Genomic DNA, 23,504 nt, shown 5'->3' with positions numbered 1-23,504 from the left:
AATATAGGTTGAGGGTTTTCCTTGCAGATTTACATACCTGCCTTAGCAGGAGATAGTGACAGGATCTGCTATTCTGGGTTCAAATCCCTGATAATGATCCTCAGTCTGTCCGAACCACAAAATTGGATGCTGGTTTGAAGGCGCTAGGTAGAAGACATATATGTATAACTGAGGTACACTTTTTAGCAGTGTTACATCCAACATTCTCGCCCTAGGTAACTATAATATCATCTCTCTACCACAGCACTAAACCCCTCTGCCTCACTCACTGTTGAAAGATCACATAATCCTTCACTGACTGACTGACTGACTCACTCACTCATTCACTCTTGATGCTGTAAAACATGTAGCAATCACAGCTTCTCCTATACCATTAGGAGAAAGGTATGTTGTCATGAACTACCAGATTGCCTCTTTCCATAGACTGCCAAGTGTGGATACTGTGGCTGTACATGCAGTTGTATAACACTCATGCTGCCAAGCCATCCATCATTGTCTAGAGGCCATTACTTTACATGGTGAGTCCCTGGGCCTGTGTTGTAGGGAAATTGGTACAGGCTCTGGTGATTGAACAGTGTGTGTTTGTGCCATCAACACTTGATCAACAGCCAACACAGAGGTGCTGTTAGACCATTACCCTCTTTCAGTGCTCTGTCTGATGTGGTTAACTAATGAAGTACTGATACCTTCTCTCAGATACAGGGGGCAATGACACGCCAAAGCATATACCTGTCACCCCCAAGGGCTGGGGTTCTGGGTGCACGTCACCTTTTGTCCTTACTATTGACCATTGAAACTTCGGTGAAAATGAAGTGTGCAAACCCCTCCCCATTTTCTCAATAGTGCACACCTTTCTCAAAAAGCTGCATCTAGTTTTCTCACATGCCTGGTGAGTTTGTTCAGGACAACCACACCTCTGTTTATAGCTGCGGTCATGGAGATCTGAGAGATCAACCCCCACCAGGCTTCTGAGTCTTTGTTTGTCCAGGTAGATGGGCCTTAATGTCAGTCAACTAGCCAGATACATCAATGGTCAAAGGAAGAGCATGGGAACTGTAATGAGTCTGTGGTTGATAAACAGTGCTTAATGTGAACAAACAATGCCTTAGTGACAGCAGGCCGTTCACACATGAGGTGGCGGTAGATGGCACTGTGAACTCCTTGATTAGATTACTTCTGACCTTGCAACCGTTGTTGCCCCAGGATTCACTGGTTCACAGATAACAGAAAATACCATGTGAAGATGAATTATCACATTATCTAGGTCATTTTCTCTTACTGTCATGGTCAAGTTAATTTTTTAGGCATAACCTTGAAACGTTTGGTTCCTTCAACATGAACCATAATTTAATTCAAGTGTTTCTGCAAGCAGATGTCATGGGGAAGTCATCACATCAAGTGAAATATTGTGATTTCAAAATTTTGTGTGATGTTATCTTTATCACAAATGTACAGTATGAAAAGTAATGTACACTGAAACTGTGGGAGTGCAGTCTTTCGGCACTGTAAGCAATATTCCAGCAATATGAGGGCAGACAGGATTATATGTTGCACCCATGTAGGGAATTGAACCTGGATCTTAGGCATGAAGAGCGAACACTGTACTATTTGACTACTCCACTGCCCCGTACAACAAAAGAAACGTATTGTTATAAGTAGGCCTGTATAAACTGACCAATTTGTTTAGTGTGTGTTGCCCCTCTCCAGCAGAGTGAGCTTCAGTTGGTGCAGCTCTGAGCCATCCTAAAGCTGGGAGATGAGGACACAGTGGCCATTACAAGTCGAACTTACAAATCAATTACATGGAGTTTACCTGCTGTCATCCACCTGCGATCTCTTCTTTACATGGGTTAGACTGGGGGATCTGCCAAGAGTGACCCTCACTGCTATTTAGTCCCCTTTGTAGAAGTAGCAGGGCACAGTTTTGTCACTGTAACATAGTGCTACCTTGTAAAACGGACTTGTGAGTTATACTAAGAGCTGGTGAGTACGCATATTTATTACCTGAGGGTAAACACACCTTTTTGAAGATCGTTTTGCCATGTCTGAGCAGATATGATGTCACTCAGGAAATATAAGAAATTTTAAAAACTATTGGATAAATAGAATTCTGTTATGTACTATCCATTAAGATAGCAATGAGTTTGGTAGACTTTCCTGAAAAGTCTACATAAAACACCATATTTACATAACACACATATAGTATCATCCCATATTGACTAGGTAGACAGCAGTTATCAAGCAATGGTATAAGATCTTGTTTAGATCCAGTTCTTTACACCAATGGGGTGGTGTTGACTTATGCCAGTTACCTAGCATTGGATAAGGGCAGTAAATGGTGGATTTATGTCAAGCATGTTAGATTGTTCATGGATAGTAGTTAGCACCAGAACTCATGTGGTTTATAGTGTTAGGCCTCTATGAACAACAAGGTGTTTTCAGTGTGCAAACGGAACGACCTAGACTTTGAAATTCACTCTTTAGTTTTGCCTCAAACACTTGGATGGATGTTTAGTTAGAAACGTGTAGAAAGTGTTTGTAGATAAACATCTTGGTTCACTTTAATGCTTGGATTTTAGCTGTATGATGTCTTTCCTGCAGTAATGTGAGGTGCACAAAGCATGTTTGTCTGACTGAGGTCACGACAGTGGAATAATATGTATGTAGTGTCTCTTACAGACCCTACTGCATATATGTTATCACACAGAGATCCAAATCCATTTCTCATCTTCTTCCCGGCTATACCGTTTCATCCTTCCCATCTCTAGAGACTCTGGGATGGTTGTAGCACTGTATCAGATATAATAGGGAATACATGTTTGTCTGAACAAGTACCACTGTTTTTATTTTGACCACCTCAGACACAGAACATTGATTTATAGCCTCCAATGAACAGGTGCATGGTAAATGATGTTTTATCAACTTAGACTCATACTTTGTGGAAGTAGATTCTTTTACAGAAACAGGAACTACAGTTGTTCAGGCAGGTTTATTGTTTGAGGGTGAGATATTATTACTATTAGAATAGAAGTCAACTGTTAACAGTGGAGTCAACATATTTCTAAGGTCAAGAAGCAACGATTTAATGCATCTCTCAAATTCATCTTGCTGGTTCAAAGTGAATCATTTATTATACATATTATTACCATGAATGCTTCCTGAACTATTACATCAGTTCACAGTTCATTATTTTCTTTAAGCGGGACACATAAACTTATTCATATAATGAGCACTATCACAAGGTATTGCAAACAATGGTTGTAGGGTAGCACAGTGGTTAAAGTGTTTGCTTATCCCACCAACGACCCACTTGGGTGAAACCCAGTTCTGATTATTATGACCTTCCTGAAGGCACCAGGAACTTTAATCAGTTTTGAAATTTCCATTTTTTCCCTTTGTTTTGAATCCTGTAAAATATTTCGGTTGAGGATTACAAATTAGCATTTTATCCTCAGAGTAGGGATATTTCTTTTCCAATCTATTGTCCATTAACATTTCTTTTTTCTATGAAGTCAATATCAGCTGAAGACTCAATTTCCATGACTACATATTGGAATGTTGATAACATGATTTCCTTCAGTAAGTTGTCCCTTAGTATAGATATTCCTGTAGGTGTGGACACACTCATGCACACACACATATACCCAGTCCCTTAGAGTATACACCAATGCCCTTCCACCCTCATTCCTACCTGTGTTGAGGGATGCTCTACACCAGCGGTCTGGTAAATGTGGACTAGTGTTGGCCATCCTCTGTAATGTTAGTTTCAGGTGTGTATAGAGAACGGGGCTTCTGTGATGTATGCTAATGTTGCTTCCTTTGTTTCAGACATACGTCAACGAGAGCCGGATTCCAGAACAAGAATATGTTACTCTGAACCACATGGATTCGGTACGCCTCGGATTCGATATCCTTTATCTGGAGAATGGTTGATGATAGATGCATGTAGACAACACATGATAACATGAACATGTAAACAACCCAATACATGTGATATGATGTCTATCGCATATGCTTATGATCCTGCTGAAACGAGAAAGTCAAACTTTAACATGGTATTTTAAGTCATAATAGACTATTATATGCTAATACAGTGTATTTAGGGATATATTTACTGAATATTTTAACTTGAGGACAATGTGTAATTAATATGCCAATGAGTTGCTACAGAACAAGCATTCTGAAAACTAACATCTAGGCTTGTAAGTGTTCTGAGTAGGAATTGTCAGCTGGGTTTTTGTCCTGATCCAGGTGGATTAGAACTGGTTCTCAGTCCCTGCTGGTCGTGCAAGGTGACTTTGCGGTTTGGGTGGTCAGACTTAGTGACTCAGGTTGATTGCATAGGATACCAATCACCAGATAGTCTGATCCAGTCTGAAGTACAGAATACAGCATTGAACAACCACCACAACCATCCCAACTCTACGACCTTTCCTCTCATGTAGCCATGCTTCTGTTATATTTAAGCCCATACATTTTGGAAGATAAACATTCAATATAACTGTATATTTCTGATGCTGTTTACGCCTTTGAGATCCCAACACCTATAATGGATCTGTCCTGGAGTGAATAATCATCGTACTAGGCTGGTTGTATATTGTAGAGAATAACAATAACAGCACCTGTGAATAACCTTGATAGCCAACCAGAGACAGTGGTAACAGGTTACGTGTGTGGAGAAGGGATAAGGCATGATTTGTCGCTTTCTCTCTATGCTTAGTCTGTGTTTGACATGCTTCATTCATCATGAGACCGATGCGAGTCCTGTCTTTGCTAGAGTGATCATAGTTGTTGATGGAGTAGAGCTGATTCTGTTGCCAGTAAGTGCTTGAATATTTGGGGACTTAAGGAGTGTGTTAGACTTGCACAAGTGTATAAGGTAATAATAGCTATATGGCGGTGGTTTGTAAATAATAATCTGGACCAGACAATCCAGTGATAAAAGAGCATAGATGTACATAATTTGGATATAATGACATGTGTCAGCCAAGTCAGTGAGCCTGACCACCAGATCCTGTCAATCACCTCTGAAGACCCATTCTCACCTGGATTTTCAGGGGTTACCTTGTCACACAGAGCTTAATGCCTGTGTATAGTAAAGTGGATGTGGTACATCTACCGTCAATATTGAGTGGATTATTCAATAATTAGATCACAAATGCACCTGTCATGAGGCATCAAGGTATGTAAATCTGTCTGATTTATGACCTGAGTTTTACCTTTCTCACTTGTCACTGTATAATCACTAATCAGCTAGCAAGACCGGGCGGGGCAGGCAACAATTAATGTATTATTTCATTCAAAGTCCTAATGCTGATATATTTGACACACCTGTGCAGGTGTCACTGTTACCTGAGCCAGTTATTTGTGCAAGCATGAATGCTTTCGTTTGCAGTCAGAACAGTTACATGTTTTTTATGCTGTATTTCAGATGGATTTGTGTTGAAAAAACTTCATTTCAACGACAGGCAGGCTTTGATAATGAGACAAGTCTTGGGTGGAGTTAGATGTTTTGGTGTGACACCTCAATAGGTGTAAGGGCAGTCAGAATGTAATTTTCTAAACATTGTATGTTTGTTTTGGTCCAGTGGTTTTAACAGGATTTTTTAGCATTTTTTTTTAAAACTGGGACAGAATGTTAGATGTTTTGGTGTGACACCTCAATAGGTGTAAGGGCAGGCAGAATGTAATTTTCTAAACATTGTATGTTTGTTTTGGTCCAGTGGTTTTAACAGGATTTTTTAGCATTTTTTTTTAAACTGGGACAGAATGTCAGCTAATTGGAAGGGAAGGCAGGTCTGTTTTAGGTTCTGGACATATACCAGTACGTGAGCCGATATGCTTCTGACATATGAGGGATCATAAATGGATGGATCAGGACTAATAACCTGTTGAACTGTTTGCCCTGTAACAGTGATTAAGAAATATCCCAGCAATGGTAGTGCCAACATCACTTGTCTGTCAAATAATATCTTATTATGTATACCAATCTAATGATGTCGCTAAATACACACACTATATTTCACACTGTCTACTGATTACAACCAGATCCAGACAGGTACAGAGGACTGCTGTGCACTAGACTTGATGTATATCTTGAATGGTCAGTTATGGTGTGATCCAGTGAGTTATTTTCCTTGACCATTGTCCTACATACCATGGTGTACCATGTGGAGAAGGGTAGCCATGTTCCCCATACCCACCACGGGCACGCCCACCACCCCACAGACACGCTACCTGGGTGGGCAGCCCGTGATGAAGGGGTGCAGTTACATATGGCAGAATGTGAGGTGAGTCAAAACAAACCTGATTTCTTTATGCATACTGGATTTGATGTATCAAGTGTCCTGCTCATTTTGAAAACAAGATGTCAGTGTACCTTCTGTTATAGATGTATTTTTTATATGTTGTAACCTTGTGCGCAGTAATTTATGTTAGGTGATTGAGTATTGACTTTAGTAGGGTCTTTGCTTCCCATGGGCACTTAATACATGAAAAACAGTAGATCATAAACATTTGTATCAGCATGTTGATCAAAACATATGGTCCTGTTATTGGTTTGGGGAATGGTGCTTGCAGTTTCAGCTGGGATACAGTCATTTCTTTCAAACATTATGCTATTAGTATCAGAAGTGTACTATCTATATGTTGAGAGTTAATATTTCTAGCATTTCTTAATGCGTGCATGGTCATTGAGTAAAGAGGAAGGGGAGGTAACTCTAATTGCCCTAACTGTAATGAAAGCCAGCCAAACCTGTTGGTAGAGCTCATGGGTGATAAATGGCACCTTATTCTGTTTACATAATGTTACTGTGTAGCATATCATTGCAGTGACCTAAGACATATACAGAAAATGTACAATATTACTGCACATAAGAAAAAAAGGTTTGCATAGATTTCTTGGTAAATAAGTCAAATTGAAGGTTGTATTTGACAGACATTGGTGATGCTTTTTGATGATATTAAGTCACCTGATGCTCTGTTTATTTCTAAGTTCATTAGCCATTTTCCAGGTTAACATAACTTAATGTCATTGCATGAATAAATCCCGTTTCTTGTGAGGGTCAGTTAGTATAGGATGTAATGGTGGTGCCACAAGTGACATCCCACCCAGGAATCAGACATCATCAACACATCCCTGAATCAGTAAGTCCAGTACTACCCAGCTCTGTCTACACAGCCATCACGATAAGAAGGTGACACTTACGTTATGATTCTCTGTTTCCTGCATGTAGTACATGAAAGTAATGTGGGAGGGCACTGTGCAGGAAGGAAAAAGCAACTCTTTTCGTAAATGAATTAGGTCACAATAGTATGGCCTTAACCTCTGGCCTGAAGCTGCAGGAAGTAAATTGCTGACGCCTGACAATTAATGTAGATAATAAAATTTCCTTTGTTTGGCATTCCTGCACAGTATTTTGTAATAAAAACACTATAAATTGCACAAGTTGAATTCTTATATTTTGGCAATGATTTTAATACTTTTGAAACATTGGTGTCTTTACATACATATTTGGTTCTGTATTTGCACAGCTGCATTATAATAATTAGAAGACAAAAAATATTTTGGGGGGACTTTTTGGAGGAATGTCTATTTTCCTTTGTCTGTGTTCACCTCCTCAGTTCAATATGTTTAAAAGTTATTCCACCCCATCCTTCTCCCCAAAATGCAACGATGTTGCTGAAGTATTGGTCTAAAGAGAAGTCCATCTCTTCTCCCTCCCCTCACTCAACACCGACTGTAGATGTTGGTGTTCACTGCTCTACAGCTTGTATCACATCACTCCATGAATACAAGTGTACACATGCACATACTTCTGCTGCTGACTATGGTGAATACATGATCAAGAAACAGGTGCTTGTCCTCCATCTGCTGTCACATTACATCTTCAAGGCCATCAGTTGATCAACCTGTTAATTATTAACACAAATTAATTATGTTTGTATAACAGTTTACAGCTCATAATAATTATCAAATCTTTTTTACTGTATTGATATTATCAATGTTATTTACAAAAAGCTTCCTTCAAACCAAAGGGAAAAGGTTTAGTAATCCCTAAATCCCTATTGGTATTAAAATGTGTCAATACTATTTCTTTCAGTTTTTATGCTGAGGTTAAGAATAAATTATACAGACATGACATTTGACCTATTCCTATTTACATATGCAAATGCTTGTATTGAGTATGTACACAGAGCTGAAGGAACTGGTCAGCGACAGTGTTTGAGGACAAACCTGAGGTGTGTTATGTCTATATGCTCCGTGAGTGGGCACAGTCGTAATGAGATGTAACCTAACCCAGTTTCAATTTGTAGACTGTTAGTTTAAACTGTGGGCAAAGGATAAGTGAGCCTTGTTAATATTTTTAAGGAGAGGATTGAGACAGGTGTGTAACAGTGTTTCAGGTTCAATATGGCAAAAAACAATATTCAGAGGCAAACATCAAGTATTTTACAGTCTGTAGAGTTTGAAGATGGAATGCCACAGATGGTTGCACTTGATTTTCAGTATTATTTCTAAGTAATATTCTTTCTGGGTTTTACAGTACACGTGTGAATTAGTTTAGTTTTACACAGATTTTAGCAATATTCAAGCAATATCATTGGGGAAAAACGGAAATTGGCGTCACACATTGTACCCAACTGGGGAATCAAACCAGAATCTTTGGCATGACAAACAAGCACTTTAACCACTGGGCTACCCTACTACCTATGTATGTCATGTGACTGCAGTAATGTCACATTGCAGTAATCAGTGTAAGACGTATTATACTGTGTGAATTTTCTGGAATTTTTTTACATGATGATACATAACGGATGACTCAGTGATGAAGTTAGTTTCACATGCTACATGCAGTGGGAGACAGTTACAGTAGTACTCACAGTGCAACATTTGTTGGTTTGTTCATTCTATAATGTCACATTCAGCAATATTCCACCTGTGGATAATCTGGACCAGACAATCCAATGAGCAACAACAAGAGTATCAGTCTATACAACTGGGATATGATGACATGTGTCAACCAAGTCAGTGACTCTTACCACCTGATGCTGTAAGTCCCCTTTACAACAAGCGTGGGTGCCTGAAGATCAATTTAACCTTGATCTTCATGGGACCATAGGCCACTGAAACAGCAACATAGACTCATTTAGACATTGTAATTAGCGTATATATATGAGGCATCCTTGTAATTCAGTGCAGAGTCATTGTCACAAGTGGGAGCATCGGTACACAAGTTAGTCACTGTATCTCATATCATTAATTTATCTGGAAACAGTGTTTAGTTGGAATAACATTTATAATCTTTATAAGTTTGGCAGCTGGGAATTGTGTCATGTTGAGATCTGTATTGTTCATTAGAACATGGCAGTGTTGTATGACATTAATCCTGTAGTCGCGTGGAGACTGGCATGACACTAATGTATAGGAATGTGTATCTGACTTAATGTGTTTTAATGAAATGCTTCAATGTAATGCTAAAAATTAACTGTTTTCGTGAGTTGATTGGAGAAAGAGGCTGGTCTAAGGTTATGTGTGATCAATAGTCATTGTGCTGTAAAACCAAGACAGCCTCAGGTGGCAACAGGATAATTGACTTATTGATTGATATACTGATGTTGACAGTATAGGTTGTTAATGCCAGTAGCGAAGGTCACCGGCTAACTGAGAGTATAGCTGTGAATACCTGATAAAATCAGGTGACTTGATTCATATTGTAATCGATTTGGAAACTATAAGATTAGTTCCACCCTGACTGCGTGTCATGGAATGTTTTTGTAACAACTGTCAGATCAACTGCATACCTGGGAACGTTGATCCATTACTTTGACACATACATTTTCTTGTGAAAATCTCCGAGAACGAGAACTGTATCGTCTTCTATGTAGTACAACCTATAGGATATGAACTCAGATGATGCCGCCAGTACTGTGCTCCAATGCTTCACAGTAATTAGGGCGTACAACTGCCATTTGATGTGACTGTTTTATTCTGAACCTAGGTGATTAGAAGTAGAGGGCAGATGGTTTTCAATCAGGTTCCAAGGGTAGGTAACTCATGTTGTACCATCTTGATTGTAGCCTGTTTTCTGTGTTTATGTTTATGGGAGTTTTATCTTCCTCATCTGATGTTTTTGGATCTGGTTTTAACTTCATTTGCTTTTGGGCATGTAGTTATTTTCACTTTGGTGTATGGTTGTTTTTTAATTTTTCATATGCTTGTAATGAGAAAATGTTCTTCATTTTGCAAAATGCATCCTTAAATTATTTACAATCTGTATATTTCTCACATGAAAGGTGTTATCATGTTTCATTATCACTTGTGCATTAATTACATGTGTTTTGTCACTTACTGAGCCATAGTACTAGAAGAAATGTATAAACTGCACTTGATTTTTTATATGTCTATAGTTGATCTGTCGTGGACAGAAGCTTTTGCATTTGGCAATTGTTAATGTGTTTGACATGGCAGATTAAGTAAAGTCATGTGAAAATTCTGGGGTTCTTCAACTTTTTAGCAGTACACTGAGATTTGTTATTTATGAACAGCTTTCACTGACAGTGGAAAGGAAGTGTTTCAGATTACTCTGATTGTGTTTTTTGTTTGTTTCCCACTCAGCACATTAACCTCTCACTGTTCCTTCTATCTCTGTCAGGGTACATGGGGAAGCCTGGTTTAAACAGTGGCTTAAATCCTTGGTGTGAAACACCAGATGGGTATGATGGGTATACAGTGTAAACACAGGTACAGCAACACCCACTGTGATAGTGCAACACACTCACTCTCTCAAAATTACAAGATCACTCTCTAGATCTCTCATTTGGTTCAGTAAAGTCACTTATTGCTGTACATATTTAATCATTCATCCATCACATGCCTTGTGTTGGCCCTTCTGTTGAGCAGGATACAAAGTGTTCATGAGATATGGAAGAAAATTTGTAGTAATTGTAATCTTGGGAGCAAGAAGTATTGTTTCTTTATTTGAAAAAGAAAGATATTTTTAGGACAAAATATATTCATCATATTGTTGGAGTGTGGACAGTGGGTATGGGAGTTATAATGGCCTTGGCACTGCAACAACTGTGTGGAGATAGCCCTTGAGATGGCTGGCCCACCGTTGTTGGTCATGGCAGTTCATGTTTCAGGGTTTTTTGTTAAAACATAAATGTGCATATTGATTCCATTGTATTTCTTTAGCTACTATAAACTTTCTTTTTTCTTTTTCCCTTCTCTGTATCCATGAAGAAACAAAATAAACATGCCTACTCTGTGCAAAGATTATTTGGAGATTGGCTGATGTATCATTATCGATGGGGAAGTTTTGTTGTATATACATATTTCTTTCATTAATAATCATGTATGTAACGTCAGGAATATGATCCTTTCCATATATCTTTCCAAGTACATTTAAGCAGTCTCTAAGGATTACACTGATTTACCTGTGAGCATTTAATGAGTGGATTTTCACCTGAGGCTACGAGCGATCTTGCCACCTGTTACTTCGCTGAGTAGTTGTAGCTATTAATTACTCAGCTCTCTGATACGAGAGTTTTCAAGTTGATATGAGAGTCAGGCACTGATTACATCCATTCGTTAGGCTGATGAGTGCCAAGATTAATTGTAAAATTGTAAAGTGGTAGAGCTACATACCTCAATTTGATCACACTTCAAAGTATGTGGTACATTTCATACAAGTATGCAAGAACTGATTCGCTATTTTGACTGTGATAGGAGACAAAATTGTCAGAGAAGATTAATATATTTGTGAGTGAATTTGTTTGGCTTTCGGCTCCTTTTGCAATATTCCTGTAATACAGTTAACACCAGAAATCTGGATCATTATGTTCAATGCATATTTCTGTCTGCACTTTTGAGATGTCTTTGAGGGTGATTGTTTGTTGTTGGTAGACAGAAACAACGGTTGATATGTTGTTTGTGTGTTTGTTGTTTCAGGGCTGTATAGCCGAGCAGCAGATTCATCACACATGTGTTCATCAAATGGAGGAGCCGAATTTCGTAGATATGCATCGCAGTTTTGGTAGGAAGCAGTCTGAAGAAGGAAGCAATCCTGGTCTTGGATCCAACACCTGGCCCAGGAAGAGGCTGCGTCAGGGGCGACATCATCCCCACGTGGCGTCCGTCTTCACTGGTGACCAAGCTGATGGCAGTATGACAAACAATGGATATGATTACCCATCTAACGGGGACGGACCCCATCACTCTGCATGTGAACATGGGACGTACTATGACCCCCCACAGGATGATCAGTGCGTGTGTTTTGACCGCAATGCTGACTACCTAGATTATGCTGTTACACGGATACCTAGGAGTGGATCTCGACATCAACTGCCACCAGGTGAGAAGGAGCTATTGTACATGTTTATTCTGCTTGCATTATTGTACTTGTGAATGAAGGGCATATTATTGACCATGTCTGCTAGTCGAAGGTTAGACCATGTGCCTTAAAGGGCCAGTTTGAGATGTTAGTATGCTTTTACTGTGTACTTTCAATGATGATCATAATACCTGAGGTAATGTATGTAGCCTTAATATCCAGTTTAGGCCCCTTGGATTTAAAAGGACTTTTTGTCATGTGTATATTCTGCTGGGTGCATTGTACTAAATCTATAGACACTGATAAGAAATATTTTGACAGGCATGGTTTGTCGAAGACCAATTCTTTACAGGCGCAAAAGCATTGAAAGTATTTTATAGTGTGAAGAAGATAACACATTAGATATCTTTATTGTATTGTGAGTAACTGATCTCATGACTCCAGATAATTCTAAGTGAGGATTTTCTCTGTGTATTTGGGTTATCATGTGCTTTGGGGGTAGATCATTTTCTTTGACTTTTGAGTATATCTTTACTCCTTTGGGTCCAGTCTGTTGGGTATTTTACATTGAGGAATTCATGGTGAAGTTCTTGAGAGGCATTTAGAAGTTGGTATTCTAATATACGACAAAATGTTATAGATGTCAACTTCTTCTTTATTGTTTTCACAACGTTTCCGGGCTATTCCTTGCCCATCCACCTGACGAAGAGGCAAGGAATAGCCCAGAAACGTTGTGAAAACAATAAAGAAGAAGTTGACATCCCTAACATTTTGCCGTATATTATGAATTTATGGGTTTAATTAATCCTACATAATCCTGTTTCAGGAGTGTCCCAGTTTGTGTTACATGTGTTCTGCACCAAATGTATCACATGCCACATAATCTGACCACCACAATGTACATTGCAGTTAAAAACATGCAAGTCATGGCTCCTTGTCTAAGCACATCGACAGAAGTAGAGTTCTTGTACCAGTATGTAGGCCTCGCCAGTCAATACATAATTCAACATCTTTAAAGAATTATATAAAAGTTGAAAAGGCCACAGTGTGTAATTATTCCTAGTATTGTATTGAATGTATGTAATCAACTCAAACTTTATTGGGTACTCGTGATATATCAGACATATTTTACACAAGTGCGCAGCGGAACTTGGGCAGTGTGATAATGAAATGCAGTTTTCTGTTTGAAGTGGTGGTAGTGTGGTATGTACTGGGCAAGGAAGAAGTTAAGAGCTGTGTGGAATGTGTTTCTGGGCACCTGTTCCCCTGCTGGTTTGTTGATCATGGGTTTCAATCGCTTGGTCCATGTGATATGAATACTTTAATCTGTATGGGTTTCAATGTTTGGACTATGTAGTTTTATATTCCTTGATCCCTTTGGTTTCAGCTATTAGCTATATACATCAATCTGGACTTGCACCTCATGGAATGCTAACCATGATGTGACTGCTATGTTGCTCACTTTGGTGCCAAACCCAACTCACTCACTACTCTGTACCTCGTTATTTATGCTGATGTGGAATACCAACAGAATGGCCAGTGGGGCACCTGTATGGGGGATGATGTTCTCAGCTTCATTGGATATAGACGTGTCGCATAAAAAAACAGCAGATATGAACACCTGATCTTGATGTTGTGTTGATGAACCATGAGATTTGTGATAGGCATTAACCAGTTCTGAGTGATGTTCTGTATATTTTTCACAAACCACTGTCTCTTCTAGGTTTACCTGTTAATAAATTCAGTGTGAAAACATTGAAAGGAACATCTTAGTGATGTCACTGCAAGGTATTGTAATAATTTATCATTATCCTTAATATCTCAAAGTGTATGATTCATTAGTGAGCACCAAGAGGGGATTACAACAAAGCATCGGTGTCGAGTAGGCTAGTTTCACAATGAAAAGTAAATGAAAATAATTTACTCTTGAACTCTGACCTGTGAGTCTCAGTTTAAGAACACATACCTCACCATGAAGAACTACTGTTGAATGAAAGTTACAGTGCTTGAACATGGCACTTGATACAAAAAATGACAGTTACTAATTCATCATGATTTAATTCATTTTGACAGATTATCAATAAATTGTTTGTGCCTTGATTTGAAAATAAATATCTGAAATAGATCACATAGCTATATTACTTAATAAATAGCTCAAAAGTTCATTGGGAGATTACATTGAAATGATTAAGAGTGATATTGTGATATGTGATATTGTGCTGACTCAGAGAAACTCTGAATAGGTAAGTAGGCCCAAGGGTCGTGCAGTCCTTAAAGCAACATTGGGATCAAATCAATAGACCCTTCAGTTAACTCTAATCTTTTCTCATGCTGTGGTGATCAAGTGTGTTTTTTGTATTATAGCAACTTATTATAATCGATGCTGTTGATGAGCTGCTCACAAACAGAGACAGATTTCCAGTCTCTATGTCATCCTGACAACTGTAACCAGGCAGTTATTGATTTTCTCAGCCGGGAACCATGTTTTCTGGAACAGACTATAGCCCATGACTAATTTGGCTCCAGAAACTGTGTTTTAGGGAGTAAGGATGGAATAGCAGTCACAAATGTCATTTAAAATTGGCAGTCAAGTGGTCATTCTGGATGCAGAGGAAATTTAAGTGGGGTTTTATTTCATGAGAGACAGTGGAGTCTGTGAGTGGAGGTTAGATCACTTTGTCTGCCTAGCTTCTCAGGCAAGAGCCAATGCTTGTGATGACAGTCTATAAATAGTTGTGACTTTACAGAGCGCAGTTGACATCACAAGAGTTTCCTGGGGATATCAGGTTCGTTTTGCCACATGCATGTTTGTGTCCTTATCTTTCCCTGCCATCATTAAACCGTGGTTGGGATGCTGTTAACAACTGTCCATGTAGTTGTATTGATTGTAATGGTAGAATCACATGGCAGTTTGCCATGCCAGGTTCTTGGTGGAGCGTCCTCAGGATGATTGTAGGTCTCCCATCAGAGTTCAACAGGACAAACAGTTCCTATCAATAGCATCCATCTCAAGCAAAGTCAGGTAATGTCAGTATCAGTACCGCCTGTAGGATCTGTAATGGCCCTTGCCTGACGAGGAGAGGGGAGACAAGGGGGAGTGCAGGAATTTGGGGAAGCAGTCTACATTGACCTTGCTGCTATACAGGTTGTTGCTGTAGATGATGTCCACAGTCATGCTGGCAGTATTGTTAGCTTTGTCATTGTCGTCATCAAAATATGCCTTAGACCTTTTTGTATTCTGTTTATTAACATGGGTAAGTTTTATTGTAAAATTTGGGTTTTTTATTTTTAACACATTGGAACTTGTGGTGGAATAAGCTGTTATATGCCCCATGTGATAAACTGGCATACTTTACATCTCTTCTGTAACCATGTATGATGCTGTAATTTGGCATGGATGATCTGCTTTTATAGAATTCCAGTGTCATCAAGAACATACAAGCTCTTGCAGCCATGATGAAATTCCCATAACACATCTTGGACCATGTGTTTGAATTGGCAAGCGTTGTTATGGTGGCCAGTTTAGTGACACTGGATGTTAGTGTTCACCCTTGACAAGTGTGTCAACTGTAGCATTAAACATTTGTAAACACTGCCTATATTTATTTAGAATCTAATGAGTTTATGAGGCTAAATTTGTGCATGATTCATGCAGTTACAACTCTGATATACACATAATTCCTGTCTACGTTCAACCATTGATGTCTCCTAGGTGGATTCAGAGTTATGGTGCACACCGCCCACCTTTTGTCCTGAACTTTTGTAAATGACCATTCAATCTCAGCTAAAAATGAAGTGTGCATCCCCCCTTTTCCCAATAAGGTGCAACCCCCTTTCTCAAAGACTGTATCCACCCATGTGTCTAAAGCATCATTCTTGCCATCTTATCTCTCTGTTATCAGCAATAAAAAATATATGTTTGAAGAATGTGCAGTTATGGGGGAAAAGACAATATTTTGTCATGTCAAGATTTTAATTAAGGGAATCAGTAACGGAAGTTCTAAATTACTGTAACCAGTTCAAGGGAAACAGCTGAAATATATAGAGTATATCTACAGGTGTCCTAACAACTGTCTCATTGAACTCGCAAACAGAATGATATTGATCCTTATTCAACCTGTGTACAGTGTCCTCCCCATGTAATTTATATACAGGGGAAAACCGTTATTTTTATCTTTTTTTATTTGCATTAAGTTTCCATGACTAGCCCTGTATCTAGCAACAGGTGTACTCCTGTGTTGGAGGGGAAAATCTTTAGAGCTATAGTGGTAAAGGTACAAGATATGCATAGTGTGAACTGTATATTTATTTGAGGTCAACACAACCTGGCATACATTTTCTCCTGTGTCTAACGTGCTGCTCACAGTTGTACCTGATGGAGCAGTCTGAAAGGAAGATTTAGCATTTATAGAGAGTCACAGGAGATTACATATTATGCCATAGACTGGGTTTGTTCAGAAATTTGTGGGAATCAGGGGTTAGGAATGGTTTCCAGCGACCCATGCTTGGTACATCTGACATATGTATGGGTCAGATGGTCAGATGAGTATGTTTAAAGAGAGTCATCTACCTAGATTGTGAGATGATGCTCGCAGTATCAGTCATTGGTTGTCAGGTGCATGCTTAATTGTCAACAGGTAATAAAGGAGGAATATTACTGAGTGCTGTTTTGAACGACGAATAAGAAGAATGTTGGTTCACAGTTGTGTTGTATTCATACTTATTGTTGATGATCTCAGGAAATGTATTTTGTGACATTTTATCACAGATATATACCAATTACATGTTTTGGGTCAGAAAGTGATGAAAGAATCAATATGGCTTTCTTTTGGTTTGCTGGTGCCAGGAGAGGCAAGTTAAGTGAGTTAATTTTTAATGTTACATCGGCAATATTTCAGCCATGTTGTGACCAAAGGAAGCAGGAATTGGTCAATGACTTGATATTATGTTGTGAAAGTTTGTTGGAGAGGATGACTTTATGATTCAGCTGTGTTCCAACGTATCATATCCACTTGTAAAATAATGAATGCCACCCAGGGAAAGGATAAACTTTTATTCCATGGCTGAAGTCAACAAACCTGACCATCCAATCCACTTTCCTGAGAACACATGCTTTACCCTGATGACTATTTATGTAGTAATTTAGGAACAAAGGCTGAAGTCAAAGTTCAGTGTGGCCATTAATGAATGAACTCGTGTATCTACAGAGATAGCACATGCTTCACATCAGTGAAGATCTGTTCATAAAATAACACAGCTTGAAATGCTGTTTACATGACTTCTGATCTGTATCTGTTTGTTAACTGCTGCCCACCGTGTGTAACAGCTCACAGTATCAATGTCCATGTCAGCTGAAACTGACACAGCTAGTATCTGCTGCATAATTCACTGTAGTAAGAGTTCATGTCAGTGTGATGCCTGCACTCTATCAGGAACATAAGGTCTGTAAAGAAATTGTGAAACACAAGTAGAAAGTGTTGTTTCTACTATTTGGTTCCCAGTTATTTGTACCCAAATGACTCAAAATCTATTCACTAAATGTGATTTTGCATATTTCACTGTGATACACAGGTGAGAGTTGCAGTAAACTTAAACAGACCAATCTCAAGAAGAAGGATAACAATACATAGATGACCAACTTCTTTATAAACAGTGAGAGTGTTGTTTCAGTGTAGGCTTTAATGCAGTTATCAAGCAACTCCCACTCTTGCTGTTATATAGAAGTTGTTCATCGATATAGCCATCCTAAGTGCTCCAACTTCTAAATGTCTCCCAAACAAGAACTCATAAGAGAGCTTATGTCTGCATGTTCATCCATGTCGATGTTGAAAGACTTATTTAATGATATTGATGATGACACATCAGAGAGGAGAAACCCCAGCATGTTCAGGAAAAGCTCAAGTGCCGTTCACTTAATTTTCATTTGAATCAGCCCCAAGCTTTGGAGGCCTTCCATTGAAGCCAAGAACACCTCTCCGCCCATTGGTTTATGCGAATACTACATTCAACATGTTTTGTAGCAAGTCCGGGGAAGCTGATGCGTATTTATTGTGTTGAAATGGGGCAGAAATGGAACGAATGCTGATTGTGTTTGTTGCTGGTGTAGCGGTGTGCACTAGGGTGCGACGACACATGGCACAGACTGGATCCAGCAGTCAAGTGTGTTGCTGTCAGCATAGTGGAGTATGTTACTGTCAGCGCTGTGTTGCATCAGCACTAGGAATCCCAGACAAAGGGTATATATAGATTACTGGTCTGTGCCTCCAGTTCTATGAATGTGTAATTTGAGGTTTGAGTGGTGGAAACTGTCTGTCATGTGTGCTGGTATGGCGATGTTCAGAGGACCTACAACATATTGTGACAGTCACAAGCACCATTAAACATTAGCGTGTGTACTTAGAGTTGGTAAGTAAATGGCAGAAGATGGATCATGTTTGTCCTTGTGAAGTTACACTTTGTTCTTATAGAAAATTATGTTAAACTTAAATGCTTTATGGCTCAACTTCTTTATTATACAAGGTCACAACGTTTGAAGACAGTTCCTAGTCTCTTCTTCAGGTGATTATGTTCCTGTGTATTTTCATAACATCTCTGGCACAAGTTTATACACATTTTCTGTGTGAAACTAGATGTAATTAAAGCCAAGTATTGAGTCATTGTACTTATGGAGATATGGTGGAGGTAAAATGTATCATGGTATTTATTCATTGTGAATGTTGGTTGGTAGACAAAGTTGAGTTTGAACCATGGTGCATCATTATGTGAGGAAGTGACTTGATATTAGTCTCAATAACCAAAGTACGTAACTAGTTCCCATATTTGATATGAATGTCCACTGAAGATTTGGCTGTTGAAAGTAAAGTTCTACTTTGAGCAATAATGGTCACCCATTATGCATGGAGGACATAAATCTGATTGGAAATTAAGGTGAGTATAGGACAGCTTTAACTGAACTCTTGCCCACAAATAGCATCAGATGAGCCCATTTACAGAAGCAGAAAAACAAGCACCCAAATAACTGAGAGTACTCAAGAACTGCAACAGATAACTTGCAATGTTTAAGTGGAAAAACACATGATGACTACCATGGAGGTGTAGGCAATTGTTTTTGTATTTCCTCAAGCTGAGTTATTCCCTGCAGCCAGATGGAAGATGATATGTGTTGTGTATAGGGCACAGATGTGCAGGTAAGACATAGTTTGGTGGAAGTGAAGGAGCTAGGTGTGCTCTGTGGGACTGTCTTGGGAAGTCAGATTGCCCGTCTGTTGTCTTCATGCAGACGTCTGTGGACAAGGAGGAGGGACAGCTCGAAATGTTTTGCTGCAGGATGGGCAATGTATCACCCATTGAAGGTATTTAGAGTTTGAACATTTGAGGAGGTTAATTCATTTTAATGATGTGTTTTGATCATCTTGTTTGTCAGAATTTGCCAAGTCAGATGTTTTCTGTGTAAGTCATTGAGTTGGTGGAGGCATCCATGAGCCAAATGAATGTTATCTGCAGCTCACTTTGGACAAATAGTTCATATAACTTTTGGGGGCCAGAAATAGCTCAATAGCTATTTTGAGGGACAAATCAATAGCTTCTCGCAATCTGTGCTTCTTCCAGAATGATATGTATCTATGTTGGCCAGGAGAAATAGTGAGAAGTTGTTGAATATGTCAGAATGAATCCCAAATAGAGTGGGGAAATTATGGCATGATTGGCAGTTAACATTCTTGGCAGTCTAAGTAAACCTAGTCTCAGTGTATTTCGTTACTCTCCACCACTGAGTCTAACAAAACCTAGTAGAAGGTCGCGTCAAGTAACCTTTGACCGACCAATGACCATCCAATCAAATGCGAGACAGTTAAATAGATTTAACCAATCAGACAACGGCTACTATTTAGGGATCAGAGGGACTTTCAAAATATTCAGGTCACTGACACAGATCTCTCCACAAACAAATCTGCATATAACACAGTTATTTGACCTGCAGTATATACGCTTTGGTGTTTCTGTTCACATGGTTACCATTGGCTAATATTTCTGCAAGATGACATACTTGAATATTGCCAAAAACACTATTTTCAGGGACTGTTAAATCACCATTGTCATGGTTGTACATACGCCGTGTGCATCACCTGGAAGCGAGCGTAAGCTAAATAGCATTCGGAATCATTCGGAATCATTCGGGTATGAACCTTTTCGAGATAAAAACTTCAAAAGGTATGTGTGAATGTGCATTTTCGCGATTTGGTAAGCTGTGTTCTGATTGGTCAGTCTCATAGGTTACCTGACACGACCTCCCATAAGGTTTTGTTAGACTCAGTGGTGGAGTGTAATGAAAAGTACTGAGGATAAGTTTACTTAGACTGCATTCTTGGACAACTGCAGTACTACAGTTGAATATACATATTACTGTATCGCCTTATGTGGTTTGAGAATTTGTATGTTTAGTCTTTTCAGTAGGAAACATTTTAGGTTATGTGCTTGACACCCACCTATTGTGTGCAAATATGACCACTGTTTCTGGAAGTCTGTAAACCTGTATAATGTCACACAAATGGGGTTCCTAGTTTTAATTTCTCATGACAGGTATGGAAATAAAATTTGCTAGATTTGGTGTCAGTTTTTTTTTTAGAGAAAAACTTTGTTGATTTAGAATGAAAAAGGAAGTAGCAGAAACATGGAGGTTGGTGCAGTGAGTGAGAGAGTGAGTGAGAGAGTATGATAGGGGAGACCAAGTGACATACAACAGACACAAGTCTCTTTAATTTCCCAAAGAAAACACAGCATGATGTTAATCAGTTTTCACTTTCAACTGCCTGTGTTAAAGGTGCCTGTCGAATTCATTGCAGTTATTGCACTGTATTCACAACCCTCTTCCTTCCTGGGTATATTTATATTGATTAATCCTCCAAATTCATGCTTGTGATGGATTTTTGGATTTCTTTTTGCAGTTATGTGTTAATATACAAAGTTTGTAACCCCGCAATGTAGCTGGATAAATCCTAAAAATATATCTTTCTGAAGCTTTTGGCACAGCGCCATGGCCGTTTATTTCTTTTGCTTATGAGGAAAGTTTGTTTTGAAAGTTGAGTTTTGCCATACATATCGCAGCAAGGCAGACTGTCATTTTGGTTTAAATTGGAATTGAAAGAGCTGTGTTCAGCAACTGTGAAACACACTCAGGATCAAGTACTACTGGTTAATGTTAGGTTGTATACTCGGAAATAACCATCTTTAATACTGGTGCTATAACATTTCAGCATTGAGCTGGTGCAGCCTGGTATGTGGAGTAGGCTGCAGTGTAGAACTTATCCATATCCCCTACTGATCTGACAGGCCAGGACCATGCTATCACGTGGTTGGTCACTGAATGTAAACTCGGATCCTAAATACATTTTGTTTAATAATGGCTATAACATTGCGTCAAGAAGAAAACATGTTCCTCCAGTTTTTTAGTGAAATATCCAAGGAACATGTAATTAACACTCTCATCGTCATCTAATAGGAACTGTGCTGCAAGGGCAATCTCTACTATCTTTAGAGTCTTGGGTTGTTCAATACCTCTCTCTAGAACACCACCTGAATACTGCTTGCCTTCAACTTCTGTTCAACATCAGGAGTGTTAGTTCATGTGTAAAAGTCAACTTGAAGTCTTGGAAGCTCTTCAAACAAAATGAAAATTTATTTTTTATCTGTACCAACATTGCTTAAAGGAAACTGTAATGGTCTTTGTGAATCTTTGGTTTGCTCGGGTGTACCCCATCTTGCACAGGAAAAGTGAAAGATTGTATTTTCTGATTAAATATAATTTGTGGAGATCAGATTTTTTAAGGTTGGATTGTGATATTTGATTACAGAAAAAAACAAAAACATATTAGTTATCTATATTTGTCATATTATGAATGTCACACAACATGTTAAACATATGTAACATGTAGAATTAATAATTACACATGAATAAATAATCATATTTTGGATGTAAATTCCTGATTGTGTCATGGGATGATTGTTCGGGTCCAGGACTAGTTCCATTCAGAATCAGGCACGAAGCGTGTGGAATGGCCTGATATAGGTGAAAGGACTGTTTACTTTTCTCCTCAGATGCCAGAATTTCTACCTCCATGTCAGGTAGAGTCTCTACCTCCACCACAGGAGAGTCTGTACGAGGCATCACACACATGTGCTAGTACTGCATCGTGCCTCACTTGTATGCACATGAAGTAATGGGCTCTTGCGACTAAGGCTTGTAACTCATTATGCATACTTTTTGTGTTCCAGAATTAGAAACTGTGAAGAAATGCACGCCCCTGTACGGACAGCCTGATTGGTGGGGAGAGGAGGAGGGAACAGAGTCATACCCATCAAAACCCGGGTCCAAGAGGAGTTCTGTCCATGGGGATACAGGTAGGACAACTGCCGTGTTTCACGTATTATTACCTGTACATCATGGACATCTGTCTGCTTAGTTTCAGTAATTGGCATGAGGTGTCCACTACTGCATGTGGATTGTTTTTGTATTTTGAAAGGTCTTTCACAAATTTAAGATCTTTGAAAAAGAATATTAACTGTTAGCATTGTTTTGTGTTATGCATCTTTCAGCATATATGTTGTAAGTGGTTCATTTAGACAATAAAACAGAAAACATAAAATAAGTATTCTTTTTAGATGAAATGTGATTTTAAGAAATTTATAAAATTATTAAAATTGTCTTCAGTGAGAATAACACATTGTAAAATCAGTTTTGAAAATATTCTGAACATCAGTTCTGAAAACTGGTGTTAATTTGTAGCTCTGTTATATGAACATAGTTGATTAAGAGCCCTGAATATGCTCATTTATATACTATATAAAGGAAACTGAAAAAAAGCAATTCTTTCATTTCACTATAGTCAATCTTCCATGCCATAATATGAAAAAATTGTGTGTTTTCAACTTTTTAGTTAGCAAATGAAAATATTCTTGTAATTTGTCTCAGAGACAAAGAGTAGTACAATGTACCTTATCATCCAACATATAGAAGTGTTTAATGTTTGTTCTACTGCTCTCTACATATTAAATCTCACCAGTATCATCCAGTCTGTGTATGTGAGATTTTATCTCTCAAGAAGCATGATAAAAGCAGTACAGTCTAACACGCTGAACACTGTAGCCAGTGTCAGGGCTATAATCTGGTACATA

At 38.7% G+C, this 23,504-nt stretch overlaps 1 protein-coding gene across 9 annotated transcripts in view; it reads left to right on the top strand.

Moving 5' to 3' along the window:
• Nucleotides 1–23,504, top strand: part of LOC137293890 (centrosomal protein of 170 kDa-like) — a 167,593-nt gene that overhangs the window by 87,464 nt on the left and 56,625 nt on the right. For 7 of the 9 annotated variants that reach the window (XM_067824678.1, XM_067824680.1, XM_067824679.1 and 4 more), the window contains 5 exons: nt 3,829–3,910; nt 6,157–6,290; nt 10,002–10,046; nt 11,954–12,356; nt 22,605–22,730. In XM_067824678.1, coding sequence (XP_067680779.1) covers nt 3,829–3,910; nt 6,157–6,290; nt 10,002–10,046; nt 11,954–12,356; nt 22,605–22,730 — 790 coding nt within the window. Of the gene's footprint in view, nt 1–3,828; nt 3,911–6,153; nt 6,291–10,001; nt 10,047–11,953; nt 12,357–22,604; nt 22,731–23,504 lie in introns of all 9 variants that reach the window. The other 2 variants (XM_067824674.1, XM_067824676.1) reach the window with 2 other exon arrangements.

This window comes from Haliotis asinina, chromosome 8, assembly GCF_037392515.1.
Source record: "Haliotis asinina isolate JCU_RB_2024 chromosome 8, JCU_Hal_asi_v2, whole genome shotgun sequence".
NCBI lineage: Eukaryota > Metazoa > Mollusca > Gastropoda > Lepetellida > Haliotidae > Haliotis > Haliotis asinina.
This window is presented reverse-complemented; position numbering and strand designations above follow the sequence as displayed.